Source organism: Podarcis melisellensis (genome assembly GCF_964234715.1).
Source record: "Podarcis melisellensis genome assembly, chromosome: 11".
In the NCBI taxonomy this organism is placed as follows: Eukaryota; Metazoa; Chordata; class Lepidosauria; order Squamata; family Lacertidae; genus Podarcis; species Podarcis melisellensis.
Window position 1 is genome coordinate 33,047,660 of NC_138543.1, and position 19,671 is coordinate 33,067,330.

Below are 19,671 nucleotides of genomic sequence, written 5' to 3' on the forward strand. Positions count from 1 at the left end.
GGCAATTAATCGTATGAAGCTGCCTTACACCATTAGATCATTAGTCCATCTAGATCAGTATGTAGTGACAACAGCTCAAGATTTTATAAATGACCTAGAAGATTGAGCATATTCCTTCAGTTTCAACTGCCAACTAGTTAGCTTAACTAGTAAAATTAGAGATCAAGATAAGCTTTTAAAGGAGGACTGGAACATGTTTGCAGCTTATTAAATTTTTTTTTGCAAACATGTTAAAACGTAAGTAGGTTTGGAGTAATAACAGCAGTAAAATACATATAGGAGAATATTATGGAGGAGGTAAGTTATAGAATAATTAGAATATGCATCAATATTACAATACTTGGGGAAACCATGGAGTGGTGGAGGGGAAGTAATACTAATTGAATGTAATTGGAAAATGTACAATTATTTTTATTTTATTTGAAAAAGGATAAATTAAGATAGATAGATAGATAGATAGATAAGATAGATAGATGATAGATAGATAGATAGATAGATAGATAGATAGATAGATAGATAGATAGATGACCTGCCACCATGGAACCTTTTTATTAAACCTCTGGCCTTAAACAAAGTATGAGCTCTACCACTTTATGAAGGGTCTTCCCACATACATAGGTAGCTACTACATGTCAAAATCCTCTATTGCACTATAGGATTATTAAGCTTTGACAAACAGGAAAGGATGAGTGAGATACAGATTTAGCTGCAATACATGTCTGAAGTTAAATGGTTTTCTTAACTGGTCATCAATACAAACAAATTTATTGAACACAGCAAGAGCTACTACAAAAGTTGAATAGAAACATCGTATTTAAACATTCATTAAAAGAAATTGCTTACAGCATATCATAGAAGGCACTTTATAAACATACCTGTATATAAATGCAAAGCTAAATGTTTACCATTAAATGCACTCCTTTTTATTAAGAAACTTACAAAACTATAGACCCATTTCCCCATAAATCAAAATTATATTAAGTACAAAGTCATTTCCAATAGTTATTTAGTAAATAATAAAAGTTTCAAGTCAAAGTAGCTTAGTTAGGAAAATGGCAAACTTGAGGATTTTCATTTTCATATATACAAAACACAAACATACAATGACGTTATAAGAGGCACAAATCAAATGCTCCATGGATAAGGGCAACACCCAACGGTGACAGCCACTTGTGCAATGGGACTTTCCCCCTGACCTGTACACTGATGCCCCTCAAAATCTACTCTGGACAATTGGGGAACCTTCTGGAATAGATTTTGCAAGCGTGAAGAGGAAGAGGAGAACGGGAAAGTCCTATCATGTTCACTGCCATGACAATATGTATCCCCCATAAATGTCAGTTGTACTATACACACTGAATGACTGTGTAATTTACATTATACCATAGAATGTGCAGCTAGGAGTATCTTAAGTACTGATGCTGCATTTAAGTTGGTATATGCTTAAATTCAGTAGGAGTCTCCTATTCCTACAGAAGGAGGCTCCTTTTCAAGAATACCTTTAAACCTTTTTAGTTCCAGAAAACATCAGTGCTTTATATATGCTGAATTACCACAAAACTACCAGGGCAAACAAAGTGGGCCTTTCCCAACTGACAACAGGAAGATGTGCTTCCTATTAAGATACTAATCAGTGTCCTTTGCAATTTTTATAATTTCATTATAAATTTCAAAGATCAGACCTCTGGAGCTAAGTATTTTAACACAAAGAAGAGACACTAATAAACATACTTACAAACAGACTTAATACTTTATTCATGCATAACCAATTTTCTACCTACCTTTCACTTGGTACTGTGTATTTTGCACATGCGTTGTGGTAGTCAACAGACAAAACATAGATCTGTATTTGACACACATACATGCTATGGGAAGCTGCTATCCAAATAGGGCTTCCTATTATGTGGAACTGGCATGTGTGTTCACATCAATAACATGACCTGTGGTTGCACTTCAGGTTGCACTGTGTATAGTCAATGTATTACACTTGCAAAGACAGGTCAATATTCCCATAGCATTAGAAGTAACTTCACCGGGAAAGCTTTTAGGCTTGAAAGACTGATAACATTTACGATGAGCTAGTAAATGAAATATATATATATACACACACAAATATATTAAATGACATTGCATGTCGATAACTTAATAACCTGGAACATTGTCACAAACCAAGCCCCACCATTAAAAAATTAAAACCTCCACAGAACAATTCAACGTATTACCAAAAAAAAAAGGAAGTTGCACAGCAATTGAGATGCTAACACCTAAACAAGCCAGTGCAGTTTGTTATTAACCTTGTCAACCAAATCTTCAAAAAGAATCTTAAGATGCTCAATTACACAGAATGTCATGTTTTTTAAAGTTTCCAAGTCTGTAACTTATGTCCAGTTTCTGCAGTCATATGAATCCAGCTATAATTAGTGCAGCATAAATCTGCTGAATTTCATTTATCTCCAATTTTATTTTCACAGAAAAGTAACTGTTACTGTTTCCTCAATGACTGAAACAGCAAGTGTAACTGACAAGAACCAGTCAGCCAGTGCTATTGAATTAAGTTATTTCTAAGACTGTTTGGTCTATTAATATTATATATTAAAATGCTAGTTGTTGTCTTTCATCCACTGTTCGATCCACTGTATAATCTGATCTAAGTTGTTCTCCATGTCCTCTGGAATGTTGCTGGGCAACTGATGAACAATGTCTTCCTTATACGATGACATGGCTTCTTCATAAATGATCTGAAAAATTTCACATTGAAGGTTGTCTTGAAGCTTTTTTCCTTTGTATCCTCTAAAAAAATAAAATAAGATAAGACAAAAACACTTGAGATAATTTGGGAGCACATTTTAGGTTAAAAAACAGAGACAAGACTATGTACTAACAAGAGGCTTCATCCTAAACCAAATCTGGTACTGCATCTATTTTGTAGCACTGATTTTACCTGCTTTCCAATCTGTTATACAAGACTGAGTTTTCAGTTCGAAGCACAAATACTATATTAAACCAACGTTCAGGAAAGAAGTCACAGCTGTGATAATCAACTATTACACCGCCATCACTCATCTTCTCTTCCAGTTCATCAACTACCTAAAAGAGAATTCATATAAAATAAACTTATAAATGTATTCTTAGTAACAAAATAAAACCCACAACTGTGCTAGTTTTTAAATGTAAACGTACCCTGTCTTCATCTAAAATTGGACATCCATATTCCTCATCAAATCCTTCGTATAGCTCCCCTGTATAATGAGGAAGAAATGGTAAGAATACAAAAAATGTTTCCAATGGTTTGCTGTCAATTGCTTTTTTAAGATATGTCTCTCAAAAACCTGTGCGCAGCCCAATATTATGGGTTTTATTCAGAAATAAGTTCCATAAGTCCAATGAGGCTTACTCTATGTTTTTTTTAACAAGCATGTCTATAAACAGAATTTATTCCCTTTAGCATTATAGCTATGGATAGGATTCATCTAGGCATCCTGTCAGCAGAAACTCTGTGCAAGGACTACTGCTTATGCAATGGAGCTTTCTCCCTCTTCTCCCACTGAATGCCTCCCAGAATTGGTTTGGGCAGGAAGGGGCGGGGAGAGTCAGGAGAGAGGGGTGGGGTTGTTCCATATGATGAGCTGAAATGCTTGCATAGAGAGAATGTTCATAATAGCACAACATTGAACTCTACCACATATATCTAAACTATATCTACATACCAGTATATAACTTAAATACGAATTCTACATCAACTTTCAAGTGTTAAGTTCTGTAAAATAAAAACTCACCTTCTTTGGCCAAATCACCCACATTAATGTAAGTAAAATCTGTTCTTGCAGCGATCTCTTTGCCTAGGGTAGTTTTCCCAACGCCAGGCGTACCTACAAAGCAGCATATGTCATAATAAAATAGTAATCAATAGTAGCAACTAATAACATATACAGCAGTACCTGTACTTAATTCATTCCAGAGGTCCGTTCTTAACCTGAAACTGTTCTTAACCTGAAGCACCACTTTAGCTAATGGGGCCTCCTGCTGCTGCTGTGCCGCCGGAGCACGATTTCTGTTCTCATCCTGAAGTAAAGTTCTTAAACTCAAGTACTATTTCTGGGTTGGCGGAGTCTGTAACCTGAAGCGTATGTAACCTGAAGCGTATGTAACCCGAGGTACCACTGTACTGTAATCAACTCCACATGAAAACTGCTACTAAAGGCCCAGACAGGCCTAGTTCAAGCAAGATAGCCAAAGACTTTCCATTTAAAAAAATATCCTGCAGGCAGTGCATCACACTTTGAACGCTTCTCTATATTAAAAATTGTCTACAATCAGCTTGTATGGCATATGGCAAAGAGCAAGTTTTGTATTTGCATGTTATATAAAACAAACAAACACGGAGCAGCATTCAAAACAATGTTATAGCCCATTCGATCACATAGTTTGCTTGCATGTTAGCCCAGGCCTCATATTTGAAGTAGAAATAGGAGAGTAAAAGTGACATTTACCGAGGCACACAATCAGGTAAAACCCATGAAGCTGCCTCGCACCGAGTCGACCCAAACACACAGCTTTCCAGGATAGGATTGCAGACGGGAATCTTTCCCAGCCTTGTTGTTACTGGTTGCCTTCATCCGAGAACACTAGAAACTGGACCCGGGACCTTATGTTTCTAAAGCACTTGCATGAGATACAAACACAACCCGTTTTGCTCTTACCCGTGAGAAGAATATTTGGTCTCCTCATGTTCGCTTGGGGGACGATCCAAGTGCCTGGAAAGGCGTCACGAAGACACGTGTTCATCCTTCGCGGGGACCTTTCCCAACTCTGCCCGAGTCAGCGCATAATAACAACGTCACAGGGGGCCCCTTTCTTCCGCCCGTCTTCTGGTAAATAGGAAGGCGACTCTGTAAGGTAAGAATCACGTATGACATACATACATACATACATACATACATACATACATACATACATACATACATACATACATACATACATACATCAATTTCGGCGACCTTTTGGCTTTTCTTTGGGGCCAGAGGGTGAGGCCTTAGCGTTTCGCCATCAGCTGGGCGCCCACATGCGTGGGAAGCCCCCAGCCTGAATGGAGGCAGCCTGAGTCCCAGGAGGAGAAAGGCGCCTCCGGCGGGTATTACGGGACCGCGGCAGGTCTCCCTGGTGATGGAGAAGGGCGAGTAAGGCGCTGCCTGGGCTACAGAAGCGGCGGAGAAGGGTCAGCGCAACACAGTCGGGCAGAGCCGCTCCGCAAGTCCCTCGGCTGGACATCCCTGAAGGAGCGGCGCAGTCCGAAGCATGTCCGGTCAGAAGTAAGTCCCGCTGAGTTCGGCTGGGCTGCCTTCCCTTTCGCCCTGGAAGATCTGCCTCCGTGCCTTGGTGGCCGTTATTTTCCCACCTGGCCTGGGTGGGCGGGTCCCTGACTGACCCCAGCTACAAAAGCTGCTGAACAGACTCTTCGGCTGGGGTAGAGCTTGGAGGTTTCTTTGGTTGCTCGTACTGTAGAAGTTGAATAAATAATAACACTGATGCTGATTTTTGTATCTTTATTTCTAGATCGTGTTATGATTCGTGTGGAAATTGTTTTAATTTGGTTGTGTACTTTTTGATGTGTTTTATTTATGACTTCCGTTATGTTTGTAATTATGCAAATCTTTTCATGTCATAAGCTGCCTTGAGGATGGTTTTAACTCAAACACCAGCGTGCTTATATTTTTGGACAACTGTCTCTGTGTGTGAGTGTACTCTTTATATTGTGTAGCCTTTGGGGATGGTATGACAACTTAAATTTGTGACTGAATATCCAGTTCTGATGTTTTTGCCTGCTGTATAGATGAAACCTATAGTTGTCTGTGACAGGTTACTGCAATCTGCCTACTACTGCTTGACGTACTAGTACCGCTATATTTAAAAATTATTGCAGGAATATGTTTCACAGTCATGCTGCTGATTAGTTTCTGAGGTTTTTCTCCACCACCATGAGTTGGTAGAAACAATCCCAATCCCTTTTGCACCAGTCTGGGAAGGGGGTGGATAAAGTGGAAGCCGGTAAGATCTCTGCCACTGAAATCCAGCGGGAAGACCCAAAAGGCCCTGTGTGAAGAAGTGGCCTGGCATTCCATACAGACTGACTGAGCAGTGGCCAGGGTTAGGAATGAAGCTTTACTTGGAAAAACAGCACATTTGGAGGAAAATAGTAGCTGGAGTGTGATTTCTCCCTTCTCTGGGGCTATCCCCTCATCTAATTATTTGCAAGGCAGCTCTAGTTGGATGTTTTGCCTAGTTGGACATTTTAAAATTCTATTTGTGCAAAGTTTGTTTACATAAATATTTTACGCTTTTTTAGGTCATTTAATTTAAAGGGCTGCTGGTCGTATGCTTCGGATGGAAACTACAAAGGTTGATGATGTCAAAAAAATATTCAAAAAGAAAGATTGCTGAAGTCAAAGTGAGTGATTACTTTAAAATATTAAAGACTTTGGATTGTATTATTCTTTTATGCACAGTTGTTATACTCATGTAGAGAAGGATTGCTTCCTTTATTATCACTTTTCACAACATCAGCCAATGGTAGTTTGGAAATCACAGTTAAATGTTCCAGACAAAGTATAGTTACTGGAAAGAAAAACTGTTGAACACACCATGGCTAAATATATATATATAAACTTAAGACATACTATTTTCATAATTTCATGCTGATTCCAGACTCCCTTTCTTGTAGTAAAACAAAGTTACTGAATGTTCAATTAGATCTTAAAATTTGAAAGGGTGCATTCCAATAGTATGACAAAGTTGTTGTTGTTATTAAGACCTTGGACCACCCTACTGTAAAATATTAGTTGGTTTAAGAATTAATCATTTCTACCATGCAATAACTTTTGTTTACTTATATTTTGTCAGGTGACTGATTGGGTGGAGCCATCTTTTAGTGATTTCTGTAAGGATACAATTCTGTCATCCGACATTCTTCATAAGAAGCCATCAACAGATACCAAACACAGTCAGAAGAAAAAAGAGCGTTGCTCTCCAATAGAAAGTTGTAAGACTGAAAGAAAAAAAAGAAAGCCACTTTCTATAGATGAGCAATATAAATATAAACTCTCAAAACAAAACCATGGCCAAAACGAATCTTGGGTGGATAAATACAAACCGAAAACTCAGGTAAAGTTTAGTTAAAAATTCCCTTAAAAACAACAAATAGCTATGTGTATTGCTGAAGTGGTGTGTCCAAAAGGAAAAATAGTTAGTGTTTCATAGATTTATTAAGTTGATAGAACATAGGTATACTTGGTTAATAGAAAAGTATAAGATATATGTTTTGATTTGAAGTGCATTTGGAAATTTGTTCATTTAAAATAGATCTTTTTAAATGGTCAGCAAGTGTTTGGAATATTATGCAGTAGCAATGGAATATTTTTGCACTTGTTATTGAGTCATGATATTGACTATGTCTAGACGATCATCTTTCAGCTTAATAAACAGAGATGTGAGCAAACTTCTGTCCACGTATGATAGTTTCTAGAAATATGTTGGATGTCCTTTGAATGCCTTGAAAATTAATGCAGATCTAGTCCCTTGGCTCCGATATGTGGCAATTAGGTACTGTAATCACATTCCAGTTCATTAGGACAGAGGTCTTGTGGTAGCTTTCAGACTATAAATGGACCCTTCCTGCAGATGCCCCTTATTTTAGCTCAGGCTGCTTCAGCCTCAGCCCTCCAGATGTTTTTGGCCTACAACTCCCATGATCCCTAGCTAGCAGGACCAGTGGTCAGGGATGATGGGAATTGAAGTCTCCAAACATCTGGAGGGCTGAGGTTGAGGAAGCCTGTTTTAGCTAGTTTAGTAGGCTGTGGAACTATTTGCAGTATGAAGGCTGCTGCTGAATCTCAGGCCCTGAACTCTGCTGTGTGTGATGTAATCTCCACACTTCGGGGCTTGGAGATGACACCAGATAGCTGGAACCCTAATAGCCTGAATTCTGGCCAAAATGGATCCCAGTTTGGAAGACAAACTGAGCCAGGCCAGTTACAGAAACACAGTGAAAATAGAACCATTTTTATTCTGCTTACACTAATAATTAACTTGTTACAGGTACCAAGAGGATATGCTACATCAGTGTTCTTTCGCAGTATTTAATTCTACTGTAAAATTATTTGCCTGAACTATATATTATTAATTCTTTTTCTCATTAGAATGAGCTTGCCATACACAAGAAGAAAATTGAAGAAGTTGAAGCATGGTTAAAAGATCACACATTTCAAAGGCCACTCAGACAGGTAGCATATTTTTACTTAGTAGCTTTACCTGCCACTAAGTTTGTTTTGAAGGCTTTGTGTAACTTAAGACTCCTACTGGGAAATGTTCAATAGATTATATTTTCTTCAGAGATGAGGTGAGAAAATAACACAAATCCTGCATGATATTTCATTTTGCAGCAGTAATCTGCTTTTGAGATTTGGCACAGTAATTTTCTAGAAGTTTGTAGCAGCAAAATAAATTCTTAGGAAATATAATATGGTGCACTTGAAAATAAAGTTAACATAAACTGTAGCTTTTTGACATGTGGACTGACATACCATAGGGAAATAGGCATAATTTGATGGCCTTTTCCCTTCCTTTTCTGAACTGCTAGATATGCATTTCACTGTTTGCTTCTTTGCAACCTGGGGAGAGGAATACAGGAAGATCCTTTATACCAATCAGACAGTTGGTTTTCCATGTAGCTCAGTACTGTCTGTTGGCAGCAGTTCTCCTGATTTTGAGGGAGCTGATATTCCCAGCTCTACCTAGAGATGCCGATTATTGAACCTGGGAGCTGCTTCATGCAAAGCCAGTGCTTTACCACTGAGCTACAGCTTCTTTGGAGAGGAGTGAATGGCAAGGAGTAAGCTTGGCTCAGAGTAGGCACCCTAAAATTTTTGGATGCAACTTAGCCATGTTCAGTAATTCAAATGGGTCTGCTCCAAATGAAAACTAGTTGCATGTTACTCAAAAAAGTTATTCTGCATGCATGTTAAGTTTTTCCACATTGCCTGGTGGACTTTGCTGCATTGTGACCTGAGAAATGCTGCGATATTCTGGCATGTTAACAGAGGGGCATACAGGGATGAATTAAAAGGTGCCGACGTTTGCAGTGTTATACTTGGAGCTAAATCATTGCATGAGAAAAGTCTGCATATATTCTTCTTCTTGCACAAGTGTTTTCAGAAGAGCATTGCTGGCAAGTTCCCTTCCACACAGGTTTTTTTTGTGTGTGTGGCGGATATGGATGGGATCCAAACTGCTGTTAGCTTTTTTTTTTGTCGTCCTAATTCAAATAAAAACTAGTATTAGGGGTAGTAACAGAAGTTGCCAAATATTTTGTTTTGGTAGCATTTTATTGCTGCTTCCAATTCTTTGCAATATATATGATTACCTAATAAGCAATTAATTTTACACTTGTATAAGTGTGGTGAAATAGTGAATCATTGGGATTGTAATTTGTAATTTAACAACAGAAACTGTGCTAACAGAAAGTGTGGGGAGGGGGGGAATTAACAATTTATCCTGCTTTTTCCTTCTAATATAGCAAGTTGGTTTATTATATGGTGTCTTGTAGGAAGGCTCTATTTTATTATTAACTGGTCCTCCAGGATGTGGCAAGTCTGCAACTGTGGAAATATTAGCCAAAGATCTTGGCATTCAAGTGCAAGAATGGATAAATCCTGTATCACTAGACTTCAAGAAAGACGACGTCATAGATTCTTTGAGCCATGGTAAGCATTTAATTGAAGACTTTTTGAGTCAAGCAGTTAGAATATATTTGGTAGGTTTGTGTATTTGTCATAATATCACAATCTGATGCCCATCAAATTGTTCTAAGTTTCATTGGAATTAATGAGACTCATTTCTACTTAATAGTGTGATACTTTAGATACATACTCAGATCTTCACTAGTAGACCCTCTTTTCACCCCATGGTTTCAAACATTTTCACAATTCAAAACTGATAGTTTTGCAGTAATGGGAAGGGAACAGTGGGGCTGGCGTTTCCCCCCTCAGTAAATTGGTTCTTAAGCTTGCAGAGCTGCTTTTTCTGTAGACTATACTGATTTGTACAACAACTGAAGCTCTTAAAATGAAAGTGGATGGGATTTCTAAGTTAAGGCAGATACCTTTATCCGCTGATGGAAAATAGAAACTATAAAGATCATATCTGCACTCTTTTTCTTCAAAGATGTGGTATACTTGTACCACCCATCCAGTTCCCGTAATTTACACCTTTGGTGGATTTTAGCCTGTGCTATTTGTCAGCAGGCAAAAAATGGCCTGTTGCTCTAAAACACCAAATTCAAAGCAGATGGGTCCTAGGATACTGAATCTTCATGTTCATATTATTGTTATTTATAAGGTATACACTGTAAAATAAACTCTCCTGTTCAGAGTCTGATTTTCAGATACTTCCTTATCAGAGCCAGACAGCTCTCTTTCAAGAGTTTCTATTAAGAGCAAACAAATATGCCAGTCTTCAGATGGTTGGACAATCCATGGAAACTGACAGAAGACTTATTCTTGTGGAAGTAAGTAAAAATAGTTGACTAACTAATTCAAGTTAAAATCTTATATATTTTTTTCTTATATTTTAAAGGACACTGTTTAATGTAAACTGCTTAGGGATTTTGAATATTAAGCAGTATATAAATAAGTAAATAATGCAAGATAGGAGTTAGTATAATCGGATGGGGTGATTCACGGGATGATTTGAAAATTTTGTCACAGGGAGCCTACTAAGAGCACAGGAACATTTGGGTTTATCTAAAGTAGCACTTTAATCTAAACAATTTGTTATTATAAATGTCAAGTAAAATAAGCATATGACTCATATTATAGTCTTAATGGTCACCCACAATATTAATGCTACAGAGATGCTAAAATAGGAATATTGTGAAGCGCTAATATAAGGTAAGGAGAGGATTAGCTGCATTTGTCATGACATAAGACTTCTCTTAACAGTTTGAACAGTTTGAACAATGTAACTCCAATGATAATGGAAAAAAGCTGGAATAACAGTATTGTATTTGGTTTTTATAGGATATGCCAAACCATTTTTACCGTGACCATAGCTGTTTACATGAAATCTTGAGGTGAGTATAAAGCCATGGTTAGCAGTTTGTTTTATCAAAGGGCCACTTTAAGGAATACGGCTGATGTGCTATAAAATTCCACGAACACAAATGGAAACCTTCACATCATTCAATTTATTCTGAATTTTTTGTGTCTGGGGGTGGAATGTAAACATTTTGAGGTGGGAGGCATTCTTGGGCCAGAGGCTTCTAGTTGCTTATTGCTAGAATAGACTCCTACAGATTGATATCTAGATCAACACTTGCCTTTAAACTTGGGACTTTCTCTTTTCATTTTTCATTTTAGAAAGTTTGTGCGGACAAGCAGATGTCCTCTTGTGTTTATAATATCAGATGCCTTCAGTGGAGCCAGCAACCAAAGGTCTCTATTTCCAAAGGAGATTCAGGAGGAACTACATATAGCTAATATTAGGTAAAATGATCATTAAGTGCATTGGTTGCAACTGAGGATTCATTATTAAATATATATTGACCATCTGCCTCATTAATTTCCTCAGTTTTAACCCCGTGGCTCCAACGATGATGATGAAAGTTCTAAATCGAATAGCTGGAGCAGAGTTCAAGACGGTAGGTCAAATTAAAGCAGCACTGGGACAGTTGCAATATGGTCATATTGTAAAGGTTAGCTGAAGGTATCAATTGAGAGAGTTATTTAGTTTGCTCCTTCCAAAAAAATAGAATAACTTTTAACAAGTGGCTTGTGTTTGAGAAGTGGCTGCCAAATGACTGAGGTCTGTCAGCATTTTTCAGACTACCCTACCTCACAGATCTGTAGTGGGCAACCATATACAGTGTTCTGAACTCCTTTGAGGGAAAATACAGGTAAAATAAAACAAAAACAAGAAGCTCAGAAATACATGGATGTATACAAATGGCTTCCCCACACATAGCACTTGTAATTTATTTCACTATCAGAGGAGCTGTAGGAGTTTAGTAGTGTACGGATATGTGTTTATGCTCAGTTAATAGGTGACTTAGAAATGTAAATAATAGTATCATATGCAGCATTGTTCCACCATTGAGTAAGGAAACCCGTGAATGTGTTCTGAGTATTACTAATACCAGGTGCTACACTGATTGAGAGAGCAAAGAGGTGAGAACTAATGGAAGTCTAATCTCAGGTTACTTGATGCTGCAAACATCAGTTTAATAAAATCATATAAAGCTTATGGCCAATGTTTATCTACGAAGAAGTTTGGATTTGATATCCCGCTTTATCACTACCCAAAGGAGTCTCAAAGCAGCTAACATTCTCCTTTCTCTTCCTCCCACACAACACACACACTGTGAGGTGAGTGGGGCTGAGAGACTTCAAAGAAGTGTGACTGGCCCAAGGTCACCCAGCAGCTGCATGTGGAGGAGCAGAGACGCGAACCCGGTTCCCCAGATTACGAGACTACCGCTCTTAACCACTACACCACACTGGCTCTCACAAACTAACAGTAGTCTTGTTGTGCAGACTAAAGACCTTACAGATGCTTTTGCTTTTCTTTGCAGAATGGAGAAAAAACCGATGTCCCTGACATATCTTCATTAGAGTTGATTTGCAAAGGATGTTCAGGTGATATTAGGAGTGCAATAAATAACCTTCAGTTTTCTTCTTTAAGAGGCAAGTATGGGACTTTTTCTGCTTATATAAGTTTGTGTTTTGTGGAAATCATTTTTATTTTAACACTGTTGGGGTAGCTTTGCGGGAATGCTATCAATGCAAGACAATAATTGAATGTCTCTTGGTTGTTAAATGGGGCTTTTATACTGTGGTGCTGATCCAAAGATTAGCAGAAAAGACAACTCCCTGCTTGTGAAATAATGAGCGCACCTTATTTTTCTATTGAATAAAAAAATCTGGATTTCATGTTTTACAGTGTACCACTTTTTCTTTTGTTGCTTTTTTGATTACCAGACTGCTCATCAGAGAACTACTTTCTGTCGCAGAAAAAGGGGAATTCCACATTAAAATATGATACATTATCTAAAGTAAAGAAGAAAAAGAAATTTGGTAACCAGGAGTTACAAGCTGTTGGCGCCAAAGATTCCTCCATCTTTCTGTTCCATGCCTTGGGGAAAATACTTTACTGCAAAAGTAAGAACACGTTAACCTATTATTCTTAACTCTATTTGTGTGAGGGGAAGAATTCTCATGTCAATTATTGACAGCTTCTACATTTGCCAACAACTGATTCATTTACTTTTCTGACTCTTAAGACAATATAAAGAATCAGTAGCTATTGTTTTTTCTAACTGGAATCTGTCACATATGAATTGTGAGCAGAGGGCATTGCACAATTATTGGGAGCAAGCCCTGTCCTATAGATCCATGCCTTGGCATAAACTGAACATGAGTACCAGCTCATGCGCAGGCTTCCATGCAATTAAAACTTGCACACACTATCAGGAGCCTTGGTCACATGGAAGTCTATGTGTGCTGTAAGCCATGTGAACCAGTACTAGCCAAGTTTGAGTTGTAGACAATCCCCTCATCTCTGGTCAGTAACCTGTCTCCATATCCAAATACTCTATGCTTCTCATATTCAATGTAAACATATATGCAGCTGTAGTGTGTGTTATTTTTACAGGAGAACCAGCAACAGACTTGGAGTTTCCTCGGTTACCTGTTCATTTAACAGAATATGAACGAAATCCCTTGCTTGTTCATCCTGAGGTAAATACATTTACTGTTTACTATTAATTGAGTGAAAATTTACTGCTAGTTATCCTATGTAAGTTGTAGATGTAACAATGATATTCTTTATATGTCATAATGCTAACTCATTTCCTCCTGATGCATAACTTTAATTCTGTATGTTCTCCTTTATTTAGGATGTCGTCGAAAAGTCACACATGCCTGGGGACTTATTTAATTTATACCTTCATCAAAACTACATAGACTTTTTCTCTGATATAGATGATCTTGTGAGAGCCAGTGAATATTTGAGTACTGCTGACTTCCTTTGCAGTAACTGGGATGTAAGTTTTAAAAAGTAACAATAGGTTAAAGTAACAAAACATAGAAATATAAAGGCTTCAGAATAAATGTCAGAGGAGGGAAAAATAAACATTTTGAACCAAGGAAAGTGAATGGCTTTACCATTCCTCAGTGGGTGTGCTAAATTTGTAGGTTCTGTGTTTCATATATTACCATAACTTTTTCTGCTTATTATTACTTATTATTAATTAATAATACTGCCCTCATCTGAAGATCATGGGGCAGTTCACAACATAAAAACGTAAAATGAAAAGAAAATGCATAATAAAATAAAGACAAACCAATAACCTCCCTCCCTGCTTAGAATTGTAACAGACCTCAAGATTTACCTAGTTCACTCCCTTAGACTTGTTGTTCTTGTATGGCAGTGTGTTTTATGTAACTTTAAAGCTTCCTGTTCATGCTTTGCCTTACCAAACAATTGTTGCGAAGAAAGCATATGCCATTTTCTAGCTAGTCTTTCTATAGTCTGGATAAAGTTGTCGTGTCTCAGATACTTTTTTTATAAATGACACCCAGCTGATCTCCCTTTCCTCATCCCTACAGCCTCTAATGCACATACCAAATTTGCTCTGGAAGATTGGGGGACCCCTAGAGTCTATCTTGGAGTTGTGAGGGGCTATGGGTAGAGGAGAGGAAGCAGGAGTGGATATCCATGACACAATCCAACAGACATCCTTTAAATTTGCTCCCGTGTGTTCGAACCAACAGACTACATGGCATGGAAAAATACCAGCTGTTGCAAGTGTGAGGGGGTGCATTGCTCATTATTCACCATATGAAACTGATAAGTTCAAATCATCAAATGATTTTAACCAATTTAGAAAAACCTGGGAATTTAAAATACTTACCTCAAATAAATGCTCAGATGCAGATAGGTGAAAACTTGACTGCCAGAAATGCTCCCCCTTTCACCTTGATCTTGTTTTTATCATTTCCTGTAGGCAAGACCTACACTCCGGGAATATAGTGCATCCATAGCCACAAGGGGTGTAATGCATTCAAACAGATCCAGAGCCTCTGCTCAAAGCAAAGGAGGAATGGGCTTTCGACCCCTTCATAAACCACAGTGGTTCTTAATAAACAAAAAGGTAACTACTTTGAAAATGATATTATTTATTTCAACGTTTATTGTAAAACGTTTTACATTTATTGCAAATCATAACCTAAAATAGAAACAGTAAATTAAGTTGAGCTTTCTTAGTATCATTCTCATCTGATTTGTAATGTAGGTTAATAATGCTGTAAGATTGCCTTAGCTTGCATGTTTGTGATAAGCATATTCATTACAAAATTAAGGAGTTATTTAATAAGATTTAGGTTTCAGTTTAAGTTTCAATTAAAGGATTGCCTTGTGGCATCTAGCCAAGGAAAATATTTTAGATGAATCATTCCTGCAGTGTAATCTAGGACCAGCTTGACTACACAAACAACCCAAGAATATATTTAGCGGCTACCACAAAATAGCATTTGGTCTGGGGAAAAGACATTTCAACATACTCTGTAACATGGTTAGGAATAAAGAAGTGTATCTCTTGGATTCTTAGTGTAGCAGCTTTGAGTAAAAATTGACAGACCTTCAATTTATGCTATCTCCAGAAAAATTAAATAGAAAAATCAAAATGGAAATAAATAACTTGATGCTTTAAGCTCCTGCAGCTGTCCGGGCGACGTATCATACCAGATCTCAATACTTATTTCCTGGATAGTGTTGCACGCTTGTTTTAATGTTGGGTTTCTGGCAAAATAACCTCCTGATATCTATAATTGGTAGAGAGTCACAAGAGAAATTTTGTGGTTTAACTGTAGATAATATATTTTACTATTAGACTTCTTTGTTCTGCCTCCTTATAGTTTCAGGAAAACTGCATTGCTGCAAAATCCCTCTTTTCAAGTTTCTGTTTACCACCACTGTGCCTTCAGACTCAGCTGTTACCTTATCTTGCCATGCTGACAAATCCAATGAGAAACCAAGGTACTTTTTTTTTTTTTAAAAAAACCCTTTTTTCAGAAAATGTATTGGAAGTTCTTAGGCAAACTCTGATGGTAAGCAGTTAGTACTTAAATTAGTACTGATAATTTACTCTTAACCTTGGTTTAACACCACATGGGAGATGTTGATTGTGCTCTGTAATTTCAGTTCTCTAAGAGTTTGTGTCAGCACATCTGCATCTGATGCTTTACCATATTGCTTCAACATTGTTTGTTTTCTCATTGTGCTGCCTGTAGCTTATTTGCATACCTGGGCCAAAGGGCTTCTATAGATGCTCATTTTTTAGGAGCAAGGAGCACTCATTCAATTTTTCCTACAGCAGCATGACAAATGTATTGATTGGGATATGGAGGGTGGAGCTTTAGAGCAGAAAAGCCCTTGGCCATGGAAAATAATATAATGATTAACCAAACCCTAGATGGTATGTTAATATTATCTATCTATCTATCATCACCTAACTATCTATATCTATCCATCTATCTCTGCTCTAAATCGGGAGTGGAGGAAGTATTGCAAAACAGTCTTAGCTTAAAATGGGACTGTGTACTCTGGATACACAACAAATTCAAGTTCTAACACAATTCTAAGGAATAATTTTTGTGTATGCTTTCTCAGCTCAGATTACTTTTATTCAGGACATTGGAAGGCTTCCTTTAAAGAAACACTTTGGAAGGTAAATGCCTGCTGTGGCTCTTTTGCAAATTGTAATATGTTTGCTCTAAATATCAGTATATATTTTCATATAGCATTTTGACTACATTGGTTAATTCTCAATCTATAAGGTGGGAAAAGTAACTACTTGATATGTCACTCTGACCATATCAAGGACTCTGTGTTTTATTATTTATTCTTTTATTATTTATATCCTACCTTTCTACATGCAACCCAAACCGCAGTATGTACGGTTCTCAGGCAGTCTCCCATCCATATACTGCCCAGACCTGCTTGCCTTCAGCAAAGTGGAGGCCTCATACGTCTTCAAGACCATGCCCCGGGCTAAGTTGGGAGAGGGAATACTCTGCATATATAAGATATCACTAAGAAGTGTAAAATCTCATGTTAGTTTTAAATTTACAATTATACACTGTGAGATTTGTCCTGTAAGGCAACTAACTGTGCTTTCTGTGTTTAAATGCAAAAACTGGGCTAACATCAACTAGGTATTTGCAATCTCTCCTCCTTTTCAGTAGTTTTTAAGGGGTCACAATCTGTGGTGAAAGTCAACAGAAAGAAAGTGGCAATCCGCTGTCAATAGACACAGTTTGGAAATCTGGACTGTAAGGGCTTTTTAGGTGTATTACAAACTAGGCATACAAAACTATTTTCTTCTCATGTGTGTCCACACACCTACGTGTTGCTCACTTTAAGAATGCAGCTTTATAAGCTTAACTTTGAAATGCAATGAGAGAAAAGGAGAAAGAGATGTTAGTTTTTATCTGTTATTTGCATACCTGAATTCCTCAGTAATTCTCTGCAAGAGCATAAAATGCTTCTGAACTTTTATTACTGTCGTTCCACAACAGGTTGAAGCTTGAAACTCTTACTGATAAAGACTCAGCAATACAGGTCCTAGACAGTGACGATGAAGGGGATTTTTCTGAGATGCAGTCCACAAATGTGCTTACCCAAATGGAGAAAAACAAAACCAGTGAGAAAAATGAACCATATGAAAGTCCTCTTCCTTCCAGCCAATCTAGTGGAAATGAACTACCAGCCAGTCAACCTCAGCCTATTGTAGCACAACTACTCATGGAGGAAGATGAACTAATCATAGAGGAATATGACAGTGACTAGAAGTTGTGAAATGGCAACCCCAAAGCTGTGATAGTGTTTAACATAATAATTTTAGGTTTAATATTTTATAAGCAGTCTTAGCCAACTGTACTGAGATTGCTACTACTGATAACTTCAACTTATTTTTTTGAGCTATTATTACTTTGCCAGAGTTCACGCAGCTTTATTTCCAGAGAAACAAATGATACACAAGATATCTGAGTACTGGATTTCCCCAGTACTATTTGGCTCTACACTGTAAAGCTTCAACGGTGTGCACTTCTGTTCAAAATTTTGGTCCCAGTCTGAGAGGTGGTGTGGAAATCAGTATTATGAGACAAATGCACTGATTTACATGCCTCTTATGGATATTTGGAGGGACACTGTCAATAGTTTTGTTAGAATTTCACAAAAGTAACCCTTATCTGCAGTGATAGAAAACCTGTACAAAGTGTTTAAGTTCTGGGCTGTGTATTATTTAAGATGTAAATAAATTTATGAATTCCTTATATGCTTTGTGATTTTTAGATGTTTATGAAACTGAAGCGGGTACAGCGTGTGTTAGATAAACTTGCCTTTGGGCCACGAGTCATTTCTTTTATATATATATAATAATTTTTATTGATTTTAACATAAAATTATAAAATGTACCACGAAACTTATCACTTATACAATCTTTTTAGACTTCCATCAGCACCTCTGATAATCCACCATTTTATCCACTTCTTATACATTTCTTAACTTTATATTGCCTTTAAGTCTCTTAACAAATTATCCTTTCCTTTATCTATTTTTGCAATACTTCCAATAATACGTCGTCTGGTCCTCACAAATACTTTTCAAATAGTCCGTAAATTTACTCCAGTCTTCTGTGAATTTCTGGTCCCGCCGGTTTCAAATTCTTCCTGTTAATTTATCTAATTCTGCATAGTCCATTAACTTCATCCTCCATTCTTCAATTGTCGGTAATTCTTCTTGCTTCCATTTTTGGGCTAAGGGCCACAAGTCATTTCAACTGCATCTAAAAAGTGCAACTGGCCCAAAGGACCTTTAAAAGGCTATCTCCCTGCCCCCACCATACAATGCCTGCTTCTTTGCCCACTTGCATAATCTGCAAGTCTAAACAAAACTGTGGTATTTACTCTCCCATAAATTCGCCCAGCTGGTCAGTGAATTGACTTCAACTTTGAACGGGTTAACAGGTTGGAGACTTGAGTTGAGGGCCCACTCTAGACCTTCCAGGCGGTGGGTGGGCGATACAAAAGTTTGGGGGGCGGGGAAGCGCCTCTCGCGTGGAGCAAAATCTTCGTCAAGCGGAAGCAGTAACCCTTTCAGCCGGTGGGGGCAGCCTAGCAGGAGAGCCGCTCTACCTGGAGCGGGCGGGCGGGCAGGTAGGCTGCGCCTCACTCGCGACGAGGACATGAGCGCATGACGCGCGGGAGGGGACGGCTCTCTTTGGCAGAGCCGCTGAGGGAAAGAAACCTCGCCGGGAAGGCGGAAGAAGGAACCTCGTCATTCCCGGGATTTTTGCGCATTCCTTCCCCGCCTGAAGCCAGCTTGCAAGTCTCTCCTGGGGCAGGAAAGCTGCGTAGAGAAAGGCTGAGCGCGGTGAGGCTGCGCTGCGCCAGAAAGAAAAAGGCGCCTTCTTGGTTCCGCTCCCGCTGGTTGTGGGAGCGCAGGGCGCCCGCGAGGTGTGGTTGCGAGTGAGGCGGCGGCGGCAGGAAGGTGCTGTGGTCGTTGGTTGAGCCTTGGGAGAAAAGTGCCCGGGCGAAAAGCGGGACTTGAAGAGTCCGGGAG

General features: G+C 38.2%; 2 protein-coding genes and 1 long non-coding RNA gene across 5 annotated transcripts in view; 2 read left to right on the top strand and 1 right to left on the bottom strand.

Annotated features, from left to right (window-relative positions):
• Nucleotides 1–19,671, top strand: part of LOC309380361 — a 194,036-nt gene that overhangs the window by 164,710 nt on the left and 9,655 nt on the right. The gene's annotated exons all lie outside the window — the stretch shown is intronic.
• Nucleotides 747–4,813, bottom strand: AK6 (adenylate kinase 6). The gene is made up of 5 exons (XM_081930246.1): nucleotides 4,701–4,813; nucleotides 3,777–3,869; nucleotides 3,181–3,239; nucleotides 2,942–3,087; nucleotides 747–2,790 (listed from the first exon to the last, which is right to left on the bottom strand). The coding sequence occupies exons 1-5, from the start codon at nucleotides 4,783–4,785 to the stop codon at nucleotides 2,601–2,603; spliced, it is 573 nt and encodes a 190-aa protein (XP_081786372.1). The 5' UTR covers nucleotides 4,786–4,813; the 3' UTR covers nucleotides 747–2,600.
• On the top strand, nucleotides 4,820–18,385 carry RAD17 (RAD17 checkpoint clamp loader component). 3 transcript variants are annotated; one of them, XM_081930159.1, is made up of 17 exons: nucleotides 4,820–4,896; nucleotides 6,344–6,445; nucleotides 6,898–7,158; nucleotides 8,193–8,276; nucleotides 9,599–9,755; nucleotides 10,422–10,558; nucleotides 11,070–11,122; nucleotides 11,409–11,534; nucleotides 11,620–11,689; nucleotides 12,620–12,731; nucleotides 13,026–13,205; nucleotides 13,699–13,784; nucleotides 13,943–14,089; nucleotides 15,053–15,199; nucleotides 15,963–16,083; nucleotides 16,717–16,774; nucleotides 17,625–18,385. In XM_081930159.1, the coding sequence occupies exons 2-17, from the start codon at nucleotides 6,401–6,403 to the stop codon at nucleotides 17,893–17,895; spliced, it is 2,055 nt and encodes a 684-aa protein (XP_081786285.1). In that variant the 5' UTR covers nucleotides 4,820–4,896; nucleotides 6,344–6,400; the 3' UTR covers nucleotides 17,896–18,385. The 3 variants fall into 3 exon arrangements, with proteins under 3 accessions (XP_081786285.1, XP_081786283.1, XP_081786284.1); XM_081930157.1 differs by lacking the exon at nucleotides 4,820–4,896 and adding an exon at nucleotides 5,172–5,309; XM_081930158.1 differs by lacking the exon at nucleotides 4,820–4,896 and adding an exon at nucleotides 5,319–5,464.